Source organism: Lytechinus pictus, chromosome 9 (assembly GCF_037042905.1).
Source record: "Lytechinus pictus isolate F3 Inbred chromosome 9, Lp3.0, whole genome shotgun sequence".
In the NCBI taxonomy this organism is placed as follows: Eukaryota; Metazoa; Echinodermata; class Echinoidea; order Temnopleuroida; family Toxopneustidae; genus Lytechinus; species Lytechinus pictus.
The window spans coordinates 5,559,465-5,580,282 of NC_087253.1; the positions used below are offsets into that span (position 1 = coordinate 5,559,465).

The window sequence follows — 20,818 nt, forward strand, 5'->3', positions numbered from 1 at the left end:
TTTTGTATGGGAATATGTCGTTCGTACACAAGAGAGGACATTTTTTTTCCTTTTCAATTTTAGCGGGACAAAAGGACCTTCATGTTTTTTAATTTTGTTTTGCTTGTCAAATTTTACTTGCATGGGAAAATGTGCCTCCGAGTCCCTTAAAAAATCCTGGATCCGTCCCACGGAAATAAAAGGATCCGCCCTTGGTCGGACTCAGGATTTGGGCCTCATGCACACACCCGTGTATATAGTTTCTACCCCTAGAAACGATAAGGCCTATTCCGGGGCCTATTCATAATGTATATATTCACAAATTATGCGTATCTAATTAACATGTAACGCTTGCTTTCACCTTCATTCAACAATATAAAGATCTTCAAATTTATCCCAAATCCTAACATGCTCGTGATCCATAAAAAAAATAAAAACACCACCATGATGGTCCTGATTTATGAAACTCTTTTACGCAGCTCATCAGGGCCGGCCGCGCGCGCGGAACCGATGGGGGGGGGGGGGGGGGGGGGCAGTGCTTCCACTTTTCAAAACGGAACTACCTGGAATTTACTCTGAAAGTTTCTAGAATTTTCCGAAATGTTCTCTAGTCTTCCATAAGTTATAATTATCTTCTACACACCCACAGAAAATGCAATATATAGGGCCCGTGTCGTAATGGAGCCAAACATTTTGAGGGGGCGAAACATGACGTAACGGGCAAAGGTTATAAAGTGTTGCGAGCGAGCAGAAATTGCATTTTGATTAAAAAGACCCAATTTTGTGATAGATTTTGACTAAATATTCAGAAAATAATATCATTCCCGAAAATGATAACTTAATGTGATCCTGGAAAATAGTAAAACTTCCTGGAATTTCCCGGATTCCTGGAGAGTGGAAGCACTGGGGGGGGGGGGGGGGGGGGGGGCTGAGTAGGCTTCAGCTCCCCGTGCCTTGCTATGACAAAAGGAAGCAGATAACACTAGTCTTATTTCCTGTAAATATAGTAAAAACAAAATGTGTATCACTGTCTTTTACACGTACAGTACATTTCACATAATATTGAAGTGAAGGAAATAAAGGCTGCAGGCTACACGTATGTATTTGCTCCTCAGTATTTTTTCCTTATTCCCCATTTCTTGTCTTCTTTTAAAACCATGCACAGAGGGATGTCTGTACGTATCCATTAATCCTTGTTGGATTTTTGCCAATATTTTCAATAATGATATTAACAATAAACATTTCTTACATAGCACATAACGATTATTAAAAGAAATAATGGGGAATAAGGAAAAAAACTACTAAGGAGCAATACGTGTATACAATATCTCAGATTTTATTTCCTGCACTTCAATTTTCTGTGGGATTCGACCAAACAGAAAGTGGCATTTGCCCTTAAAGGGAAATTTCACCCTGACAAAAAGTTTATAGTAAAAATAGCAACAACAAAAAAACCTGAACAAATATTAGCGAAGATTTGAGGGAAATCCATCAAATAATAAAAATGCCGTTAACAGAAGTGTGCCCCCTCCCCCTTTGAAAATGAAGAATTTTTTTTTTGCTTGTCAAATTTTTTCGTGGATAAAATATACTTAATTTTGTGTGAGACCCCCTTTTTTTGCTTGTCAAATTTTTCCTCCGGAAAATGTGCCTTCCCCACCTTTTGGAAAATCCTGGATCCGCCCCTGCCTTTGTCATACACAACTCTTTAGCACTTAAACAAAATAAAAGAAACATTACATTTTATTTTGTAGGAGACTTCTTTTTATTCACTTTTTTTTTTCAAAACGGCATACAAGAATAATAGCAAAACCATTTGCAACTATTCACACACAAAACACCTCTTTCGTTGGAAGAAATTGAGGATTGAGATTCCAATACAAGACTTAAGGTTTCAGCATATTTCAAAAGTAAGGTTCGAGTCTAGATTTGAATTAACGCGGGAAGTATCAAGGTGCATTTACATCTCTGCACAGAAAAGAATCAATAACGGTGAATTTTTATGTTGCTGATGATGATGATAATGATTGTAACGATGGTGCTGAAGATGATTACAGTGATGATGGTGATGATGATGACAATAGTGATAATAATTACATTGATGATGATGATAGTGAAGATGATGATGATGGTGATAATACTGATGATGAAGAAAATAGTGATGATAATTACATTGATGATGATGATGATGGTGGTGGTGATGATGGTGATGACAGCGGTGATGATGATGTTGATGATGACGATGATGGTAGAAATGATGATGATGGTGATAGTGATAACAATGTCAATGAAACAATGACTGTAATGATGATGATCTTAAAACCAATCACAATTCTGATTCAGAAGGAAAGTAAATGTTGTTACCCAAAAAACACAATACCGAGTTATGAATAATACCTTTGACAAGAACATGTAACATTCACACATAAAACTTTACATGTTGGTTAACGACCCGATTCAAATAGGCGACATTTTTCATTTAGAATGTTTGAATACTACAAGGCTTCATTATTCAGATTGCATAATACACCAAGAATCAAGATGTTCACTAATCTGATAAAAAAGTTTTATTCAAACAATTTGTTGTATTAACCAAGGATTTCATTAATTTGAAAAGAAAGTAGGGCTCGTTATTCTGAAGGTTTATTTCTCCAAAAATAAAATAAAGTTTGTTATTCCAAAGGTTTTACAGTCCAAAAATTTGATAAGGGGCCCATTTCATAGAGAGTTACAAGTATGGTAACTTTGCCATTATGGCAACTACCATGGAAACCTTGATTCTGATTGGTTGCCAAGCCCTGTAACCATGGTAGTTGCCATAATGGCAAAGTTACAACAGTTTAAGTCCTTTATGAAACAGGCCACAGGTCCCTTAATACAAAAATAAGCATTGGTTTATGAGCCTTGTTTCATTTTTGGAGAATAGAACCCCAAGAATATCACATATTATTTCATTTGTGGATAAACATACCTTTGGGATATCAAATCCTATTTTATTTTCATAAAAATAACAAAACCACATATTAAGAAAACATTCAGACTATTGAAATTTTGGGAATATCAAAACTTTGGAGTATATGAAATTTTGGAATAAGGAACATTCGGAATAACGAGATGTAACCACTCAAATACCTGTCACAGATGAGCTTGAATTCACAATGACCATGGATAATTTGAAATTGTGATCAAATAAATAGAATTGTAACATGCAGCATTGAAAAATACATTATCAAGGTGATCTATTGTCCAAACAAATATTTCAAATGCTTCAAGATATTTCAGACTTTTTAAAAAGTTCTCTACAACCCGTTACCCTATTGTACACCAATTTCTACATTTTTTAAATTTCAATAAATAACATCTCATGAAGTGAAATATTTCTGCATTTTCAATATCAATAAACTTCATGCAGCTACTTCAAGCTTTTCAACTCTACTTCAAAAATAATGACAAAAAGTTTTCTCGGGTTATGGACAATGTTTTGGTTTTCTGTTATTTCATTCAAAAGTATGCAGCATATAAAATATCAAATATATCCCAGTGATATCATTCTTTGTAACATATGATTTACATGATTTTTAGTGGGAAAGGATTTAGATATGCATAATTCTGGCCCAAAAAAGGATATTTATAGTTTGGTCTTCATTTACATAATTGAACTCAGCATTTAAGACCACAGAACGCAACGGCAAACACAATAAATATACATGTATACACAAATTCATAAAGTGGCATCTCCTGGCCGTTTCATCAACTGCACTTCAAGTGACTATATTCAACTATGGCTTACATCTTATCCATTGTCCTATCCTACATCCATTCAAGAAAATAAAATATCCTGTGTATCAAAATGTAAACATTTTGAAGATAGCTCAGAAAGAAAATGCATTTTAGAATCACAGCAATTGTGACAACCACATCATTGTCTAAACCAGCCTCTCAATACCTGTAAAGAACTCCCTCTATGGGAGAGAATAGTGTCTTTTACCTAAATTATTACAAAATAGAGCATTTTCATACAGTCTTTGATACATAACTACCAACCGTCAAGAACCTTACGATCCTCATCATCTACACTTTTACAAATTCCAGTTTCTAAGAAACCATGGGGATCGGTCCTTTGCTCATGCAGGGCCGACCCTGTGGAAGTCTCTTCCACAGAGTTAGAAAACCGGGGACGTCCGTGATCACCTTCAGGGACAACCAAAAAAAATACCTGTTTAAGAGTGCTTTTTGACAGACATCAACTTATTGTTCTAATTGTTAAAGTTTGAACATGTATTACATGTGTAAGTTTGTTTTTATTGTTGTTTCTGCTCTTTCTCGATTGCTCTGAAATGCCTTGAGCATCTAATCAAGATGGAAAGTGCGCTACACAAGTCTTATGTATTATTATTCATTATTTTCTCAGCCATCCAATTATATTGTTAAATTCTAAAATACAAGGTTTTTAACAGCCCTCTTGATTTCCTACATGTACATATGAGAGTTAAGAAATGCATGAGTAGGATGTCTAAAATGCTCAAAAGCCAGCATTGTGTTGCTAGGTAAGGCAATCCACACTATTAGTCCAACGTAGCTATTACAATGTCTTCCATCTGGATTAACGAGGTACAATAATTTGAAAGAGTACATGGAATACATGCAAATCAAATCTACACTTAACTAAGTTCCATACCATGGCGCTACGTAAGGCAACCTATACTGATTACCAAACATAGCGACAAACAGCATCCTATTTCCTAGCACTAAGATTCTATGACGGCTTCAGTGTAATTCTATTTAAATTAACTACAGAATTCCTGCATTTTCATGTAAATCAGATAGTTTGATACATTTAGATTGCTATGGAAACTCCAAGCAAAGTAACTTTTAAAATTTGCATGTAGAGTTCCGGTGAGGAGACAAAAATGGGGATCTCTTTGTAGCTCAAAAATAGATAGTCTCCTTAAAATACTTTACTCAAAATATTGTTAAATATATAATGTACTGTATATATTTTTGTTTGATTACATTCTGACTTACATGTATGTATTAATAGAGGGCAAATTTAGTTGATTAAGAGAGTTAAAAATATAATTTAAAATTGATTAATTGAACACACAAAGGTAAAATATTGTTATCAAATTCAAAGATTGGAATGTAGAACTGGGCCCGGTCTAAAAAGAGTAGCGATTGATCAACCAAAATTAAGAAAACTAACAACGTAAACATCTGAAATGAATGAAGGAATGTTTGATCAAAATATATTCTATAATGATGCATATTCATGCATTCATTGTTTCCTTGAAAATTCAGTGTGCTTCTCTTTGTTTACAAAGGACTTTGCGCAAATTCCGTTTGAAATTAATTATGACACTGATGGATTTCAGTTCCATATAGATGAGGTTGATCGGATCAATCGCGACTCTTTGTAAGACGGGGCCCTGGTTAGCAAAGTTGGCACTCAAGGAAAAAATTGAAACTTTCTATAATTTCAGATAATACATAATACATTCTACACACAGATGCACTACTACATATCATTAACACCACAAATATACAGATAAAAATAAGCTAAGATTAAAATAAATAATGACAGTAATATATCATGTCAGCTATAATGTAAGAAAGAATTATTCTTTACAACGAAAGGAAATAAAGAAATAGTATAAAGCATAATGTTCATATTTTAAAGTACCGAGTGCCGGAATGGCAGCTCAGGCTAAAGCAGGGGTAAATCCAGACACTATTATCATCATTTATATTATGAATAAAAGTAATTCAACCACAACAATAAAAGTTGAAAATCAACTGGGATGTAAATGAATGATTAATCATGAACTTGCTACCCATTACTTTGTCCAACATATATTGCTTTGAATGAATTTGACACTACTCACACTAGGTTAGGCATCTTTTTTAAATTCAAAGATTGGCACAATTAAGAGATTGATAAAGGGGGTAAAACATGATAAGAGTCACATAGTAATTATTCTAAGTAAATAGACAAGCAAATCAAGAATTCTGACTTATGAAATGTGGACTCCAAATAATTGGTTATACAACTGATCGGCATTATACCAGCAAAAGCTGTCCTACCCAGTTCCTACGGGAATTACCACAACAGAAACAGATTTTTCAGAGAATTAAAAGAGACCAAAAAATCCTCGGAGCATCCAGACTTGTTTACATTTTGATTGGCACGGCGATGGGGCAGAGTTGGGGAAGTCTCGACATTGGCACATTCAACTTTATAGTAAGAATCAAACACTAATGAAAGAACAATTTTGTGTAACCTGGACCCGGCTAGCAAAGGGTTCACTACCTACAACAAACAGTAGAAAGATCACGTCAATCATAAAATTAGAATCACACAATAAAAATTAATCAAACAAGGAATAAAAGATACCAGCATATCAACAACAGTGAACTTGTATTGAACACCAAGCCCATCCCAACAACAGGTTGATTTGAAATTGAAAATATATGAGTAAAAAGAACAGTGCAAAGTCCTTCTCTTGGCCAATTTGAGTTAAACATGGGATATTGTTGCTCTTGGAAGGTTATACAAATTTCTTTTGAGTGATAAGAGCATTGATGTTGATATTCAATTAATATAATTAAAAATTGATTCATTGCCCTTGCCTGAGATTAACCAATTTCGCACTATACCTTTAACTCGATGTACGTGAAATTAACTCTCATTGATATGGGTTGTTCCTACATTCATATACTACATGAATTCACTGGCTCTCCTTTTTTAAAGACCACCCACAATCACTGTTTCATGAAAAAAAGTAAAACTTAAAGGCTGTTATATTTATCGATCATATTTAACATCCGATTTTACGGGCATTTTTTGATAGATAATAAGATATATATAATAATAATTTGGCTTTATATATATAAAGCACATAAGACAAATACTACATGTATCTAAGCGCTTACAGATGTATCATTAACCCAGTTATTCCAGCACACAAGGTATGCACATTCTCCACTCCCTGGGGAGTATTCCAGCCAGCCGCTACTGAGGCAGACACAACACTGGACAAGCTGCAAGGACTTTCACATCCTAGGTAGAGAGTGGCAAAGTGTGGGTTGATGCCTTGCCAAAGGGCCCGAGGCCATGGTGGGATATGTACCCACGACCCTCTGACTAAAAACAAGGCAAGTGCGAAAACTACTACACTTATTCATTCTTTTAAATTCCAGTCTTCCTGTTGTTGAGATGGACTTGGTTTTCTAATTTGAATATATTGATGTATATCTACAACTATCCCCTTACATGGAGGAATTTTACATCAGCTAAATAAAAATCCTCAATATTATACATTCACACAATGTATAAAAATAGAAAGAGAATGTATTTCGTCAATTTCATTAAAAATATCAGTGTATAAAAATTTGGATACCTGTCACGGTGTGTTAATCTAAATTGATCATTAACATGGTATACATGTACTTCTTAATTATTTCTGAAAAAATAGTTTTTCATTCTAGTGATAATAAATTCAAAAGTTTGATATAACATTGATTGTATTCATACAAAATATTTGCAATTATCAATGACTTATTATTCATTACAATTATTGGGGAATTATGGAAATTTTCTTTAAAAAATTAGGATTTATGCATTATGAATGCACATGCAAAAATCCTACATTTTTTGAGAAACAAACCTGCATATTACAATATTATCAATCTTTATAAAAATATGTTTGAAAGAGGTAGACATTTTACATATAATTTCTTTGCATAAATAAAAATGATCAAAAGATTTTCTTTGTGATACAGGTTGTTTGCATGGAATAAGACAATTTTTCTTTGTGAAAAAAATCTTGCATGGGAAATTCATGGATCGGGCATCTACCAATCCTCTTTACTGTCTAAAATAGAAACGTGTCTTTCTTTTGACATCTTTATCATCTCTCATTAATCTTTATACAAAATAAATACATTTTGCAAATAATTGACAATTTTAAGAGATAAAATGGAGGGTAATATTGGGGTAATCCAACTATGGAATTCTATCACATTTCTTCCATGTTTCGTTGTTACATGTATTTGTTACACTGAATTTTTCTTTTGAAGAGAAAAAAAACATTTCAAAATAAAGAAACCTTGCAATGGCAATATTTCCCATCTCTAAAATGTCTTATTATCTTTGTTATATTGTTTTATGCTTGCATTGTGAGATGCACATCAACGTTTCCAAAGCAATTTCCAATTTAAAGAGAAAAGGGGATCATACTTGTGAAAATTATTCAAAGACTATTTTTCTCACCTCAACAATTTTTTATAATTTGTTAGTTACACTGAGATTTGCTGGCATTAAGACAGTGCACATCAACGTTTCCAAGTTAATTGCCAATTTGCAGAGAAAATGGGATCAGACTTGAGAAAATGATTCCATAAAATATTTTCTCATTTCTACAATGTTTTATTAATATCTGTTACACTGAATTTGTTTGCAATGACAGTGTGCACAACTACGTTTCCAAATGTTTGTCAATTTAAAGAAGGATTAAATCACACTTCAGAAAGTTTTTTGCACTCAAAATCTTATATTTAGGTGTGTTAATAAAGGATTGTCATGTTTTTAATTTTACTTATTTTTTGCTCTTTTTGTTCAGATTTTTTTTTTAAATCAGGGGCGCATTTCATGAAACAATTTTCAGAGACAACTGTTACAAGCTACCGAAATCCTTGCAGCTAATTGGCTCAGAGCAACTTTGCCAGTGAAAATTACTAACATGGTGCTTTATGGAAACACTCCCCTCTAGTCAGCTTCCACCCCTAAGGCATGTTTCATGAAACATATAGTTGGTGATTTTCACAGGAAAAAATGTTATAAGCCATTGAAATCCTTGCACCTGATTGGCTCAGAGCAAAATAAATTGTCAGTGAAATTCACTGCAAAGGTGCTTCTTGAAATAAACCCTAGGTTCTCAAATTTTGAAGTAACCCAATTTTGCAAAGTCGGTTCGCTTTTCGCCTCCCAGGCACAGGTGATGCCAAACAAAATAATAATAACAATAATAAATATGGAGAGAAGTGGTGATGTAGTAATCACGTGATTGTACATGCCGAAAGGGAGTCCAGGGGCGCGTCTTTTGAAGCTGACGACCATTCAAACGATTCTACTTTGTGTACGGGGTCCGGGGAGAGCGCTCCCGTAGGTTGTACCTTCCGTTCCCGCCGGGGGTCGACGGGACATCATTCTCAACATGTCCGTTGCTCTTCTTGCTCTTTCCCTTCTTTGCTTTAACGACGTAAGCCTAAACGAGGGTGGATGACAAAGTAATAAATAAAATATGTTATTTATATAGTGCACAACTATATGTCAATATTACACAATAAAAGACTACAGGGATCTTTAAAAGGCCCCTGCCTCAAAATTTGTTGTTGCCTATTCAATGGCACACTATATATTACCCCTGCAATAGCTCCAGCTGCTAATAGTGCTTGGTGCATTCAAGGAATTAATCCTGCCGGATACCCATTCACCTCACCTGAGTGAGTGCAGCACAATGTGGATAAATTTCTTGCTGAAGGAAAATATGCAGTGGCCTGTATATTTGAAACCACGTCCCTCTGATTGAAATGACGAGAGTTGTAACCACTAGACCACGACGCTCCAAATCTAACCTCATTCTTCACTTAATACATCTGGGGGTATTTTCAGCTGGAGGGATGTCCATCAAAGAGCTAATTCTATAGGCCTACTTGCTACTCACCTGGCTATACATGTAGATGTTAGAGAAAAGCACGATGTATTTAAACACCCCTTCTACTATAATGGAATGATCTCAATTCTACAGTGAAACAACTATGAAGAACCCTCCACTATATAAAACAGGGATGTTTTACACTTTTCAGCTGGAGGGATGTCCAATAAAGAGCAAATTTTGTACTTGTTGTTACTCACCTGATTGTAAAAGTTTGAGAAAAGGATGTAATTAAACACCCCTTCTGCAATAATGGAATAACCTCACTTCTACAGTAATACCCTTTTTACACAGGATTTTCTTAACCCCGGACTATCGCTAACCCCGTACTATCCTTAACCCCGTACTATTTTTTTTCCTTTTCACACATGCCAAATTGTTATCGCTAACCCCGGATAAGGAATGCTTGCTTTTCACACACGAAACTCGCTAACCCCGGACTAGTGGTTTTTGTCGATCATTCGTAGTACAAGTACTTCACTCGTACCTTTTTACACACGCTACAATTTCCTTAACCCCGTACTATAGGTGGGGCTAAATTGCCATTTAGCCCCACCTATAGTACGGGGTTAAGCTTAGCCCACTTTCGTTTTACACTAGCGATCTTAACCCCGTACTATCGCTCTTAGCACCGCAATTGCTGGGATAACCCTGCTTTTTTGCAGGGCCAAATAATCCCGTACTAAAGGTGGGGTTAGCCCACTGTGTAAAAAGAAAGTGGGCTAAGCTTAACCCCGTACTATAGGTGGGGCTAAATGGCAATTTAGCCCCACCTATAGTACGGGGTTAAGGAAATTTTAGCGTGTGTAAAAAGGGTATAAGACAACTAAGAAGAATCCTCCACTATTTACAAACAGGGGTGTTCTACACTTTTCAGCTCGAGGGATGTCCAATAAAGAGCTAATTTTGTACTTGTTACTTACCTGATTGTAGAAGTTTGAGAAAAGAATGTAATTAAACACCCCTTCTACAATAATGGCATAACCTCAATTCTACAGTGAGGCAAATAACAAGAACCCTCCACTGTATAAAACAGGGTGTTTTTTTTTAATTATCCCTACTTTTCAGCTAGGGATGTCCAATAAAAAGCTAATTTTGTACTTGTTACTCACCTGAATGTAGAAGTTTGAGAAAAGAAGGATGTGTGAGATGAGATACGCAATGAGAGCCCACACGTAGCCGTTAGGAAAGCCGCATTGCTGATACATTACGAACATGCAGTGGATGAGAACTGTGAAGAACTGGAGCTGTGGGGGGGGGGGGGGGAGGAAAAATTATTAAAAATTGAACCATCATTTAACAGAACGTTAAAAAAGAAAACCGACTGACCCAACTTTCCAATTTTGGGCTTATGAGGGCAACATAAATTGTCATAGGCCTTAGACAATGCCTTTTCCTGTTGAGCTATCACGCAATTGTGAAAAATCACACTAATTTTGCTCTTTCAGTGATTGTCATCAAGCATGAATCAACTCCATTTCATCTTTTTGAATATTTGTCGCAGGGAAACTATGGCAACCAGATAATTGATCAATGAGGAATCCTCCTCTATATATTGAAATCCAGGGGTGTCCTAATATGGGTCAGCTGGAGGGATGTAAAATATCCTTCAACCAGAGAAATAGAATATGAAATGAAACACCCCTTCTACCATAATAGAATAATCTCTACTCTACAGTCAGAAAACTGAGAGGAATCATCCACTACGTAAACCCAGGGGTGTTTTAATACATACCAGCTGAAGGGACATCAAATATTCCTACGTCAGAGAAATTGAAATGGTTTCATCAAGAATATGAAATGAAACACCCCGTCTACACTGTAATGAAACCTCCACTATACAATGAGAAAACTACAAGGAATCTTCCACTATGTAATCACAGGGGTGTTTTAATACATACCAGCTGAAGGGACATCAAATATCCCTTCCACCAGAGAAATAGAAATGGTTTCATCAAGTATATGAAATGAAACACCCCTTCTACCATAATAGAACAAACTCCATTCTACAGTGAAATAACTATGAGGAATCTTCCACTATGTAAACCCGGGGGTGTTTTAATACATACCAGCTGGAGGGATGTCAGATATCTCTTCCACCAGAGGTAAGGCTGGATCCATGGGCCCAGTGCAGACAGGAAGTAGTATCCATACATCAACACGTGGATGAAACAGTTCACCATCCCCGAGAAAAATGCTTCATTAAAATAAAAAATTAAATCAAATAAATGCATTATAACATGAATTCACGAGTGTATGCTCAGCTCTCAGAACCCCAGTTTCACCCTAATCGGCTTGAGAGGTGGGGAAGGGGTGTGGGCCTCTGCCGCGTGACAAAACATATAATCGATCAGATCAATCTCAACTCTTTGTAAGACTTGGGGGGTGGGGGAGGATAAGTGGGTAGGTTTTTTTTATTATAATGGTTGTTATTTTTTCTTTTTTTGTGTAACTAACTTGTGTTTATGTGATTTGCAATCACCTAATAATCATTTGTAAATTTTGTGATTTATTTCAATTTATTATAATAAAAACAGAAAAAAAAAAAAAAAACCTCTTTGTAAGACTGAGCTCTGGGCCCCGTCTTACAAAGAATTACGATTGATCTGATCAATGTCAACTTTACGGAAATCCAACCATGTCATAATTCATTTCTCAGGAAATTTGCTTAAAATACTTTGTAAACATAGAGAAGCGCACTGAAATTTTGTGATATCTTGGAAATATTTTGAACCACCATGCATTTTTAGATGTTAATGTTGCTAGCTTTCCATAGTTGTGATCGATCAGATCAATCGCAACTCTTTGTAAGACGGGGCCCAGGTATCCACTCGTCAATGGAAGTGCCCCCCCTATCATTATGCTATGAAGAAAGCTTTCAGACATCTGATAAAAAGGTGTAGAGAATTAAAAGCAAGTATAACAACTGTTATTATTATCATTTGAATATACTCACATGCTCCTCCGGCGACCCATCGCACTCCGATCCACCATAGGAATGGCATGGTGGCATGATGGTATACATGAAGGAAAGAAATCTGATTGTTCTTCTTACGCAGAATGAAAATGACCTAAAGAGTAAAAAAAGAAGGGGATGAAGAAAATCAATCAATCAACAAGATGAACATCACAGAATTCAAAGATAAATGCCGTCATTGTAACAATCTCGAAATAAGTTTGAAAACAAATGAAATGACACCCCAAGTGTTTGTGAGTGAAAATAAAAAGTATGTGCCAAGTGGCTCTGGGAGAAAATGGGTAATTGCTGAAAAAATAAGCAAAATTAGCACAACATTCCATACTTTTTTGGTCCTTTTCCAAGCATTATGAATACGCTGTTCCCTCTGTGTAAGTGACTTTATTGATCTTCAGATTCATCGGATTTTGGCTAAGATTTCATGATTTCACGAAATAAACTTCATGCTAATGGACCTGGGGGCCGTTTCATAAAGCTGTTCGTAAGTTAAGAGCGAATTTAAGAACGACTGGTGAACCTTTCTACACACTTAACCATCGCCAATGAATATACTATTTACCACAAGAAAGGATTACCAGTCGTTCTGAACTTACAAACAGCTTTATGAAACACCCACCTGATATCGATCTATGATGATAGGGTGGCAATCAAACTTCATTTCAAAGACTTTTGCTGCAGCTGCATTGTTTTAACTTTGTCAAAAGGTTAACTCATTTCAGTCTTTATTCAATAGCAAATAAAAACATTACAGCATAAGTGACACTAAGTATTATGGATATCACAGAGGCACTGATCAAACTTTTCGGATTTGCTGCTAGCTAGGCAGCCAAGCCAGGCACTTCAAGTGAGTACAAAAGATGCAGAGTGGTTTGAGCATGATGCACATATTGGGATGGGGGTCCGAACAAAGAAATAGTTCGCATTTTCCCCCAGGGGAAAAAAGAATTGTGCGCGACAACTGCAAGCAAAATAAACTACATGTATTTCATGAGAAACCTTTTTATCTTGTAAACTACTCCTCTTTTCCTTGTGTACATAAACAATTTTTCTGGTATCGCCTCACTATTTGTTTGACATTTTTAGAAGAATGCTAAACAAAAAGTTTTTTGTGTAGCAGATTTCCCCATAGGACTGCACAGAACTTGGTTTAAGACTTTTTAAAGACCAAAAATGCTAATCATATATGGTATGCAAAATTATTCCCTGGAGTACATTCTCAAGGCAAAAATCTCAAGACAAGGAATATAGTAAGTAATGGATTTCACTGAAGCACTGATTAACGTTAGATTGTTCTTCTAAAATATAAAATTGGATACAGAGAAAGAGTATGAATGGAATGGACCCCCACTTACCGTATCAAGTAGTTCAATGATCTTGGAGAAGAAAAACCACCAGCAAGCACCAGCAAGCTGAAACAAATATATATATATAACAGGGAAAAAAAAATAGTTATCAAATATCAGGAAGAGAATAATCAAAGATGGGGTGGCGGTCGGCAACCCAGGGTGATTATGACAATTATAAAATGGTGTTATGGATTATAATCACATGATTGGCTGAAATTTGTCATGTGACAGGTCAATTATTTTAGCTAACAGGATGATGATGATGATGGTTTTGTGACGATGATGGATTGTTGATGGTGATGATGATTTTGTGATAATGATGATGGATTGTTGATGGTGATGATGATGAAAGCGATGATGGTTATGATAATGATGATGATGATAATGGTAATGGTGATGATAACGATGATGATGATGATGGTTATGATAATAGTGATGATGATTATGATGATGATTGATGACGATTGTTGATAAAGATGATGATGATGGTTATGATGATGACAATGATAATGATGATGATGACAAAGGTTATGGTGATAAGGATGATGATGGGCTAGATGGTGACAATGATGATGGTTATTGTGATGATGATAGTTATGGCGATGACAATGATGATGGTGGTAATGATGATGGTGATAATGATGATGATGATGAAGATGGTGATGATGATGGTGGTTATTGAGATGATATGATGTTGATAATGATGCTGATGATGCCAATAATTGGTTAGATGACAATGGAGGTGGTGATAACGATGATGGTGGTGATGGGCTAGGTGGTAACGATGATAGTGGTTATTGTGAAGATATGATGTTGATACTGATGCTGATAACGTTGATGCCATTGATGGGTTAGATGACGAAAATGATGGAGGTGGTGATGAAGATGGAGATTTGACAATGATCATTTTAATGACTACAATGTAACCAGAGGACTTATGGCTTTAACCCTAACTAGACCAGGCTTTTTTGGCTGTTCTGTGGCCGGGGGGGGGGGGGGGGGGGGGGGTTGATTCAACCCCCCCTGAGATCTCGGCCGCCGATCGCGCGAGCGCCGCAAAAATTTGCACGCTGGTGGTGTGCGATGTAATCTACAAGGCTGTATGGTAAAATTTTCCAAAATAATGAGATTTTATTTTATATGAATTAATTATGCTAATTTATGCATAAATCATACTTTTTGCTCTAATTCACTAAATAAAGCTCCTAGAATGCTAATTTTTGGTAAAAATATTCTTTGTAGCATTCTTAACAATGGCAATCAAAAAAAAATTCGGTTTGGAAATCAATTTCTTATGTATTCTATTGTTTTATGAATTTCTTATGTATTTCTTTGTTTTTCAACCTTTTGTTTTTCTTTGTTTTTTTCACCAGATTTATTGCACAACCTTTTTTGAAGCATAATTATGCTAAAATCAATTGCTTTCAGCTGTTCAAAGTAAAAATAATCATATCTTTATGAATAAATTTTTTTTATTTTTTATTTCTTATGTATTTCTTTGTTTTTTTACTTTTTGTTTTTTTATTGTTTTTCGATGGAAATCGTTCCAGACTTAATTCTGATCATAAACAAGGCAAAATCAATTAAGTTTAATCAGTAAAAGTAGAAATAATGATACATTTATGAATTTTGGCTAAATACACAATTTGCATTGGATTTGTACATGAAATCACGTTTTGGAACAATTTTTGGTCTGACATGCACTTACAAAATGTTGCGTAATTTCGTAACCGCGTACCCGGGCGTCGTGAATTTGGTCTCAAAAGATGCGCAAGACTTAAAAGTATAAACTCTGCAAGTGGCGGGGGTCAAAAAATTTCGCGCGGCGGAATGATCGCAGAAAATGTTGAGGGGGGGGGGTTGATTCAACCCCCCCCGGCCATTTTAGGGTTAAATCTTAAACAAAGGTCTTTGGCTTAGGATAAACACCTTACCAAAGGAAACTATGGCAATGACTTTGCTTTGAACCGGTGTCATCTGATCTGGGCCTCGTCTTACAAAGAGTTGCGACTGATCTAATCAACCACAACTATGGAAAGCCTGCAACGTCAACATCTAAAAGGCACGTTTGTTAGAAAATTTGCTAGACATGATGCGTATTTTTACATTCATTATTTTCTTGAAAATTCAGTGTGCTTCTCTTTGTTTACAAATTCACGACGCCCGGGTACGCGGTTACGAAATTACGCAACATTTTGTAAGTGCATGTCAGACCAAAAATTGTTTTCAAAACAATACAGAGTAATAGAAAGCAAGTAATATATGAAGTACCCCCATTATATATAGATGAAACTCTTATTGAAAGAGTATCTAACATACAATTCCTAGGTATACTATTGGATGAGAATCTCTCATGGAAGCCTCATATTACAATGATCTCTTCAAAAATCAGCAAAACTACAGGATTACTTTCAAAACTTAAACACTATTTACCACTGAATATATTATTTACTATTTATAATTCACTAATTTTATCTTATTTGTCCTATGGTAATATCGTTTGGGCAAATTCAACCCCTTCAAAGTTGAAACCATTGTTTTTACTGCAAAAGCGTTGCTTGCGTATTTGTACAAACTCGCATTATTTAGCTCATTCTAAACCTCTATTCAAACAGTTAAACACATTAGATATTTATAAATTGAACACTTATCAAATTGCCATTTTTGTATTCAAGTGTATCAAAGGAACCGTTTTGCCTCCTCTTGCCAATATGTTTGAAACTAATTCTATGATTCACAAATATAACACTCGAAATAGTAAAAAATTACATATCTGGAATATTGATAAGCAGTATATGCAAAAAACAGTTAGATATACAGGGCCCACAGTATGGAACTCATTACCAACTTCGATTACGGAGAATGTCTTTTTGAATACTTTCAAAAAAAATCTTAAAGTTTATTTGTTGTCATATTAATTTTATTTCAATTTAGATTTTAACCTATATTAATTTTGAATTCTACCTGAGAGAGAGATGGGGGTAGGGGGATGGGACAGGGGGCAGGTGGGGATAGGGGGATGGGGACAGGGGGCAGGTGGGGATAGGGGGGTGGGGACAGGGGGCAGGTGGGGATAGGGGGGCAAGACGTTGAATTCAAATACATTAGCCATCTAATATTGTTATCATTATTATATTTGTATTTTGTTAACTTTTGGACTCCTGCCATTTACAAGCTTTTTTAAAAAAGCTTTCTACAGGTGTTCCATTTTCCATTTATTTCTATTACTTACAATATTAATTTACTATGCTTATGTATTTGATCTATTTTTGTATATACATGTGTATTTCAAATGTACATATTTTGTTGTTTTTTAATGGAAAAGAATAAATGAATTGAATTGAATTGAATTGAATACAAAGGTCATTGTACAGCTTTCTGGTAGAAAAAAAATTATGACATCGATGGATTTCCATATAGTTGAGGTTTATCGAATCAATCATAACTCTTTGTAAAAGGTGGTGCTGGGGCCTGTAACACAAAGCTTAACAATCATCTGGAACTTGTTTTTACGATTGATTGCATTGACTACAATGTACAATCAATCAATCTTACTATTAATTGCTAACCGTTGTGTTACAGGACCTTGAGAACACTGTTTGACCACCAAGCCATTGCTCCTCCTAAACAATATGTGCACCATCTCTACTTACTCTGACTGACAGGGGGTCATCGGAGTAATCCACGGATTGGCAAGATACACTGAACTTGGGATTAAGTACGGTGGTCACAAAGAACTGCGAGAGAGTAGGAGATATTCAAGATTAAAGATTTATTATAACATCATAATAAGAATTACTGAAATCAAGTCAATATTCAATCTACTTGGAGGAAATTATCAAAGTGGAAATTTTCTTTTTACACATTTGTCTTTAATTCACATTTTTAGTCTCAGAAGTTTTTTGTGTCGTAGATTTTTACATAAGACTGTACAGTTGAGGTTTTTTCTCTTATGAACAAACATGCTAACCGAATTTGGTAAGTAAAATTATTCCCTGAAAAGAGTTGTAATCAATACACCAACATACCTCCTTGAACATGAATGCAGACAGGACCACCAGGGCAAAGTTGTAAACAAGCATCGGGAGCTTGAGGTCCAGGGCTTTCCTTGGGGCCATGAATCTAGGCCCATAGTAGACCAGGACCAGGTACAGGGCCACCAGAGAGTAGGTTATGCGAGGACTAGACATAAGGAACCAGTCCTTGGTCCTGGGATCTATGAAAGGATGGTACAAGAACAATTTATATTCACTTGGTGTACAAGAAATTGGTATGTATTTCTCAGATAATGTAGTGTAACACAACATGGGCTATACCCATTTGGTCTATAACATAGATTTGGTCTAACCGGGTGCTACATAACTCTTAGAAGCACTTGCCCAGTCGGGCAAGTGAATTTTTAAATAGTTGGAATATACTTGCCCAAAAATCTATTTCGATTGCCCAAAAAAAATCCTTGAAAAAAGTTTTACCTCTTCAGAAGAAAGTTTTGTGGTTTTATAAACCATTGACCTTTTTCTCTCTTTTGACCTGAACTGATCTACCTTGTCATTGCATTTCTTTTTCCAAAGTGATTTTAACTTAACTGCCATGACCAAAATTAGGGTCAATATCATATCATCAACCCTAATTTTGGTCATTCTAGTGTGAGAATTTAGTAGTTTTGGTCTTTACTACATAACACTTGCCCGGCTCTAACTTTTACTTGCCCCGGAAAATCGGGTAAGTGCTTATGTAGCACGCTGGGTCTAATCATTGATTGGTGTACATTACACTTTGTTTAATACCCACTTGTTACTGTAACTTAAATTCCAATAACAATAATAATGACAATAACCCCTGAGTTCTTGAATAGTGCATAGTAGATTATAACATAACGCCCTTACGGGCTTCCAAAGGACTTAATAGATATTTATTTACCCTGGTTTTACAGCCTTTTACAGTGCGGAGGCATTTCAAAGAATAAATTTCTGCCAGGTACTTATTCACCTCACATGGGTCGAGTGCAGCACAATGAGGGTGAATTTCTACCCGAAAGAAATTATGCCATGGCAAGGATTCGAACCCAAGACCCACTGTTTCGAAGTCAGAAGACTAATCCACTGGGCCACGATGCTCCACAAATCAATGGCCATACCATCTAATTTCCCCTTTGTAAACAATTATTTTTTTAATTTGTCAAATTGATATTCGGTTCATTCAGGGCAATTCAATTTGGTGCTAGCTGATTGCAATATTCAAATGCTCATAACTTTCTCATTATTTGTCGATTTTTCTCACACTTTCTTTGTTCTAATTCTTTGATTTTTCTGTTTCGACACAAGCCAACTTGTTCCAACGGTTTCATTTCCCTTTAAGAGATCTATGAATAAACAAAAGAATGAATGACTGTGCAGGAGTTACTCACCAGACACACTATTGGCCCATTGACCATAGTCCCTGAGTTGTTGAAACAAACCGCTCATTCTGAAGATCTATAACATGAAAAAGGAAACAATTCATTATTCTAGTGTAAAGCAGTTCAGTATTGCAAGTAATAATTAAAAAAAATAGAGAAAAAATGAGAAAAGGGAGAGCAGAAACTATAAGGAAAAGAAGTGGAACAAAAAATGTGAGTAGGAGGATTGAGGATGAGGTGAAGGAGAAGGAAAAAGAGGAAACGTACAAGGAGGGGAGGAGAAAAAAGGAGGAGAAGGAGAATAAGAAAAAAAGAAAAAAAAAGGAAGAAAGAGGAGAAGAGAAGAAAGAGGGGAGAAGAGAAGAAAAGAGAGAGAAAGAAAGATTCAAAAGAAAAGAGAGTAGGAGGGGGAGGAGGGAGAGGGGGAAGACGAGGAGGGGAAATGGGAGGAGAAAGAGGATTTGGTGGGGGAGGAGGAGAAAGAAGGAAAAGGACGTATGATTAGGAAAAAGAGGAAGAAAACAGAGAAGCAGAAAAATAAAGGGTCGAAGGAAAATAAAATTGAACAAATCTTTGAACAAAAATCTCTGAGCCCCATCACGTCATTCGTCAGATCAGGGGGACTTTTGCATTTAAATAATGTTAACCCCCTAAGTTAGGGCCTAACTTAGCTTATATTTATAGCTAATCATGGTGGCTGCACGATCGCGAGATGTCTGTGTACAAAAAACTCCTCGAAACCATGGAAACAGACGGCTGCCAGCTGTCTAATGTACCAATGAGGTCCAAACTGCCTGCGTCGATTTCAATAAGAAATGTTAATGTAGACTGGATCTAGACTAGAGTCTAATTCCAATCCAACTCCAAGTCCCACCCCTTGCAAATTATGTTTTTTTTTTAATCAAGCGGTCGACATTCCACATTCCCTGCGGCTCAAAACTAATTCACTTTTTACCCAGCAACATTCCCCTGTAACCATTACATATTCTTCTAACTGACCGTTATTTAGGATTTCGCTAATATCCTAAATTCAAACCGCATTATTACCTTTAATGTTCAAATATTACTGCTGCTCCAAACAGACCAAAGAGTCCACGGCACCGAGACGCTATCGACTGATACATATGCATAAGGTAATTGATTGGTATGCAAACTAGTTGCATAGGCCCAGCGTTTCCAGGCCATCTCTTGACTCTTGACCTTAATGGGTAAATCGATTCGTCAAAAGGGAAAATTCTACATCTATTTTGTAAATAAGATCTGTAATGAAGAATAAAATATAAGTTTTAAAAATGTTAATATATTTTATTAAAAATATTGATCAATTCAAATGTTTTTTTATTTAATAAAAAAGCAGTTAAATAAAGCATATGTCAATAGAAATAGGCCTGTTTGTTCCCTTTAA

General features: G+C 35.7%; 1 protein-coding gene across 1 annotated transcript; it reads right to left on the reverse strand.

Annotated features, from left to right (window-relative positions):
• Positions 1–4,786: 4,786 nt before the first annotated feature.
• On the reverse strand, positions 4,787–20,563 carry LOC129268396 (very long chain fatty acid elongase 4-like). The gene is made up of 9 exons (XM_054905950.2): positions 20,461–20,563; positions 19,423–19,489; positions 18,044–18,231; positions 17,669–17,752; positions 14,022–14,078; positions 12,649–12,763; positions 11,762–11,889; positions 10,805–10,939; positions 4,787–9,242 (listed from the first exon to the last, which is right to left on the reverse strand). The coding sequence occupies exons 2-9, from the start codon at positions 19,478–19,480 to the stop codon at positions 9,105–9,107; spliced, it is 903 nt and encodes a 300-aa protein (XP_054761925.1). The 5' UTR covers positions 19,481–19,489; positions 20,461–20,563; the 3' UTR covers positions 4,787–9,104.
• Between the last annotated feature and the right edge of the window lie 255 nt (positions 20,564–20,818).

Bases quoted from the DNA above. Each gene is read 5' to 3' on its own strand.
- LOC129268396 (XM_054905950.2), bottom strand. From the start codon at position 19,480: ATGAGCGGTTTGTTTCAACAACTCAGGGACTATGGTCAATGGGCCAAT. The intron at 17,753-18,043 runs GTATGTTGGTGT...ACTCTCTCGCAG, and splicing joins CTGCATTCATGTTCAAGGAG to TTCTTTGTGACCACCGTACT. The intron at 12,764-14,021 runs GTAAGTGGGGGT...TTTACTCTTTAG, and splicing joins TCATTGAACTACTTGATACG to GTCATTTTCATTCTGCGTAA.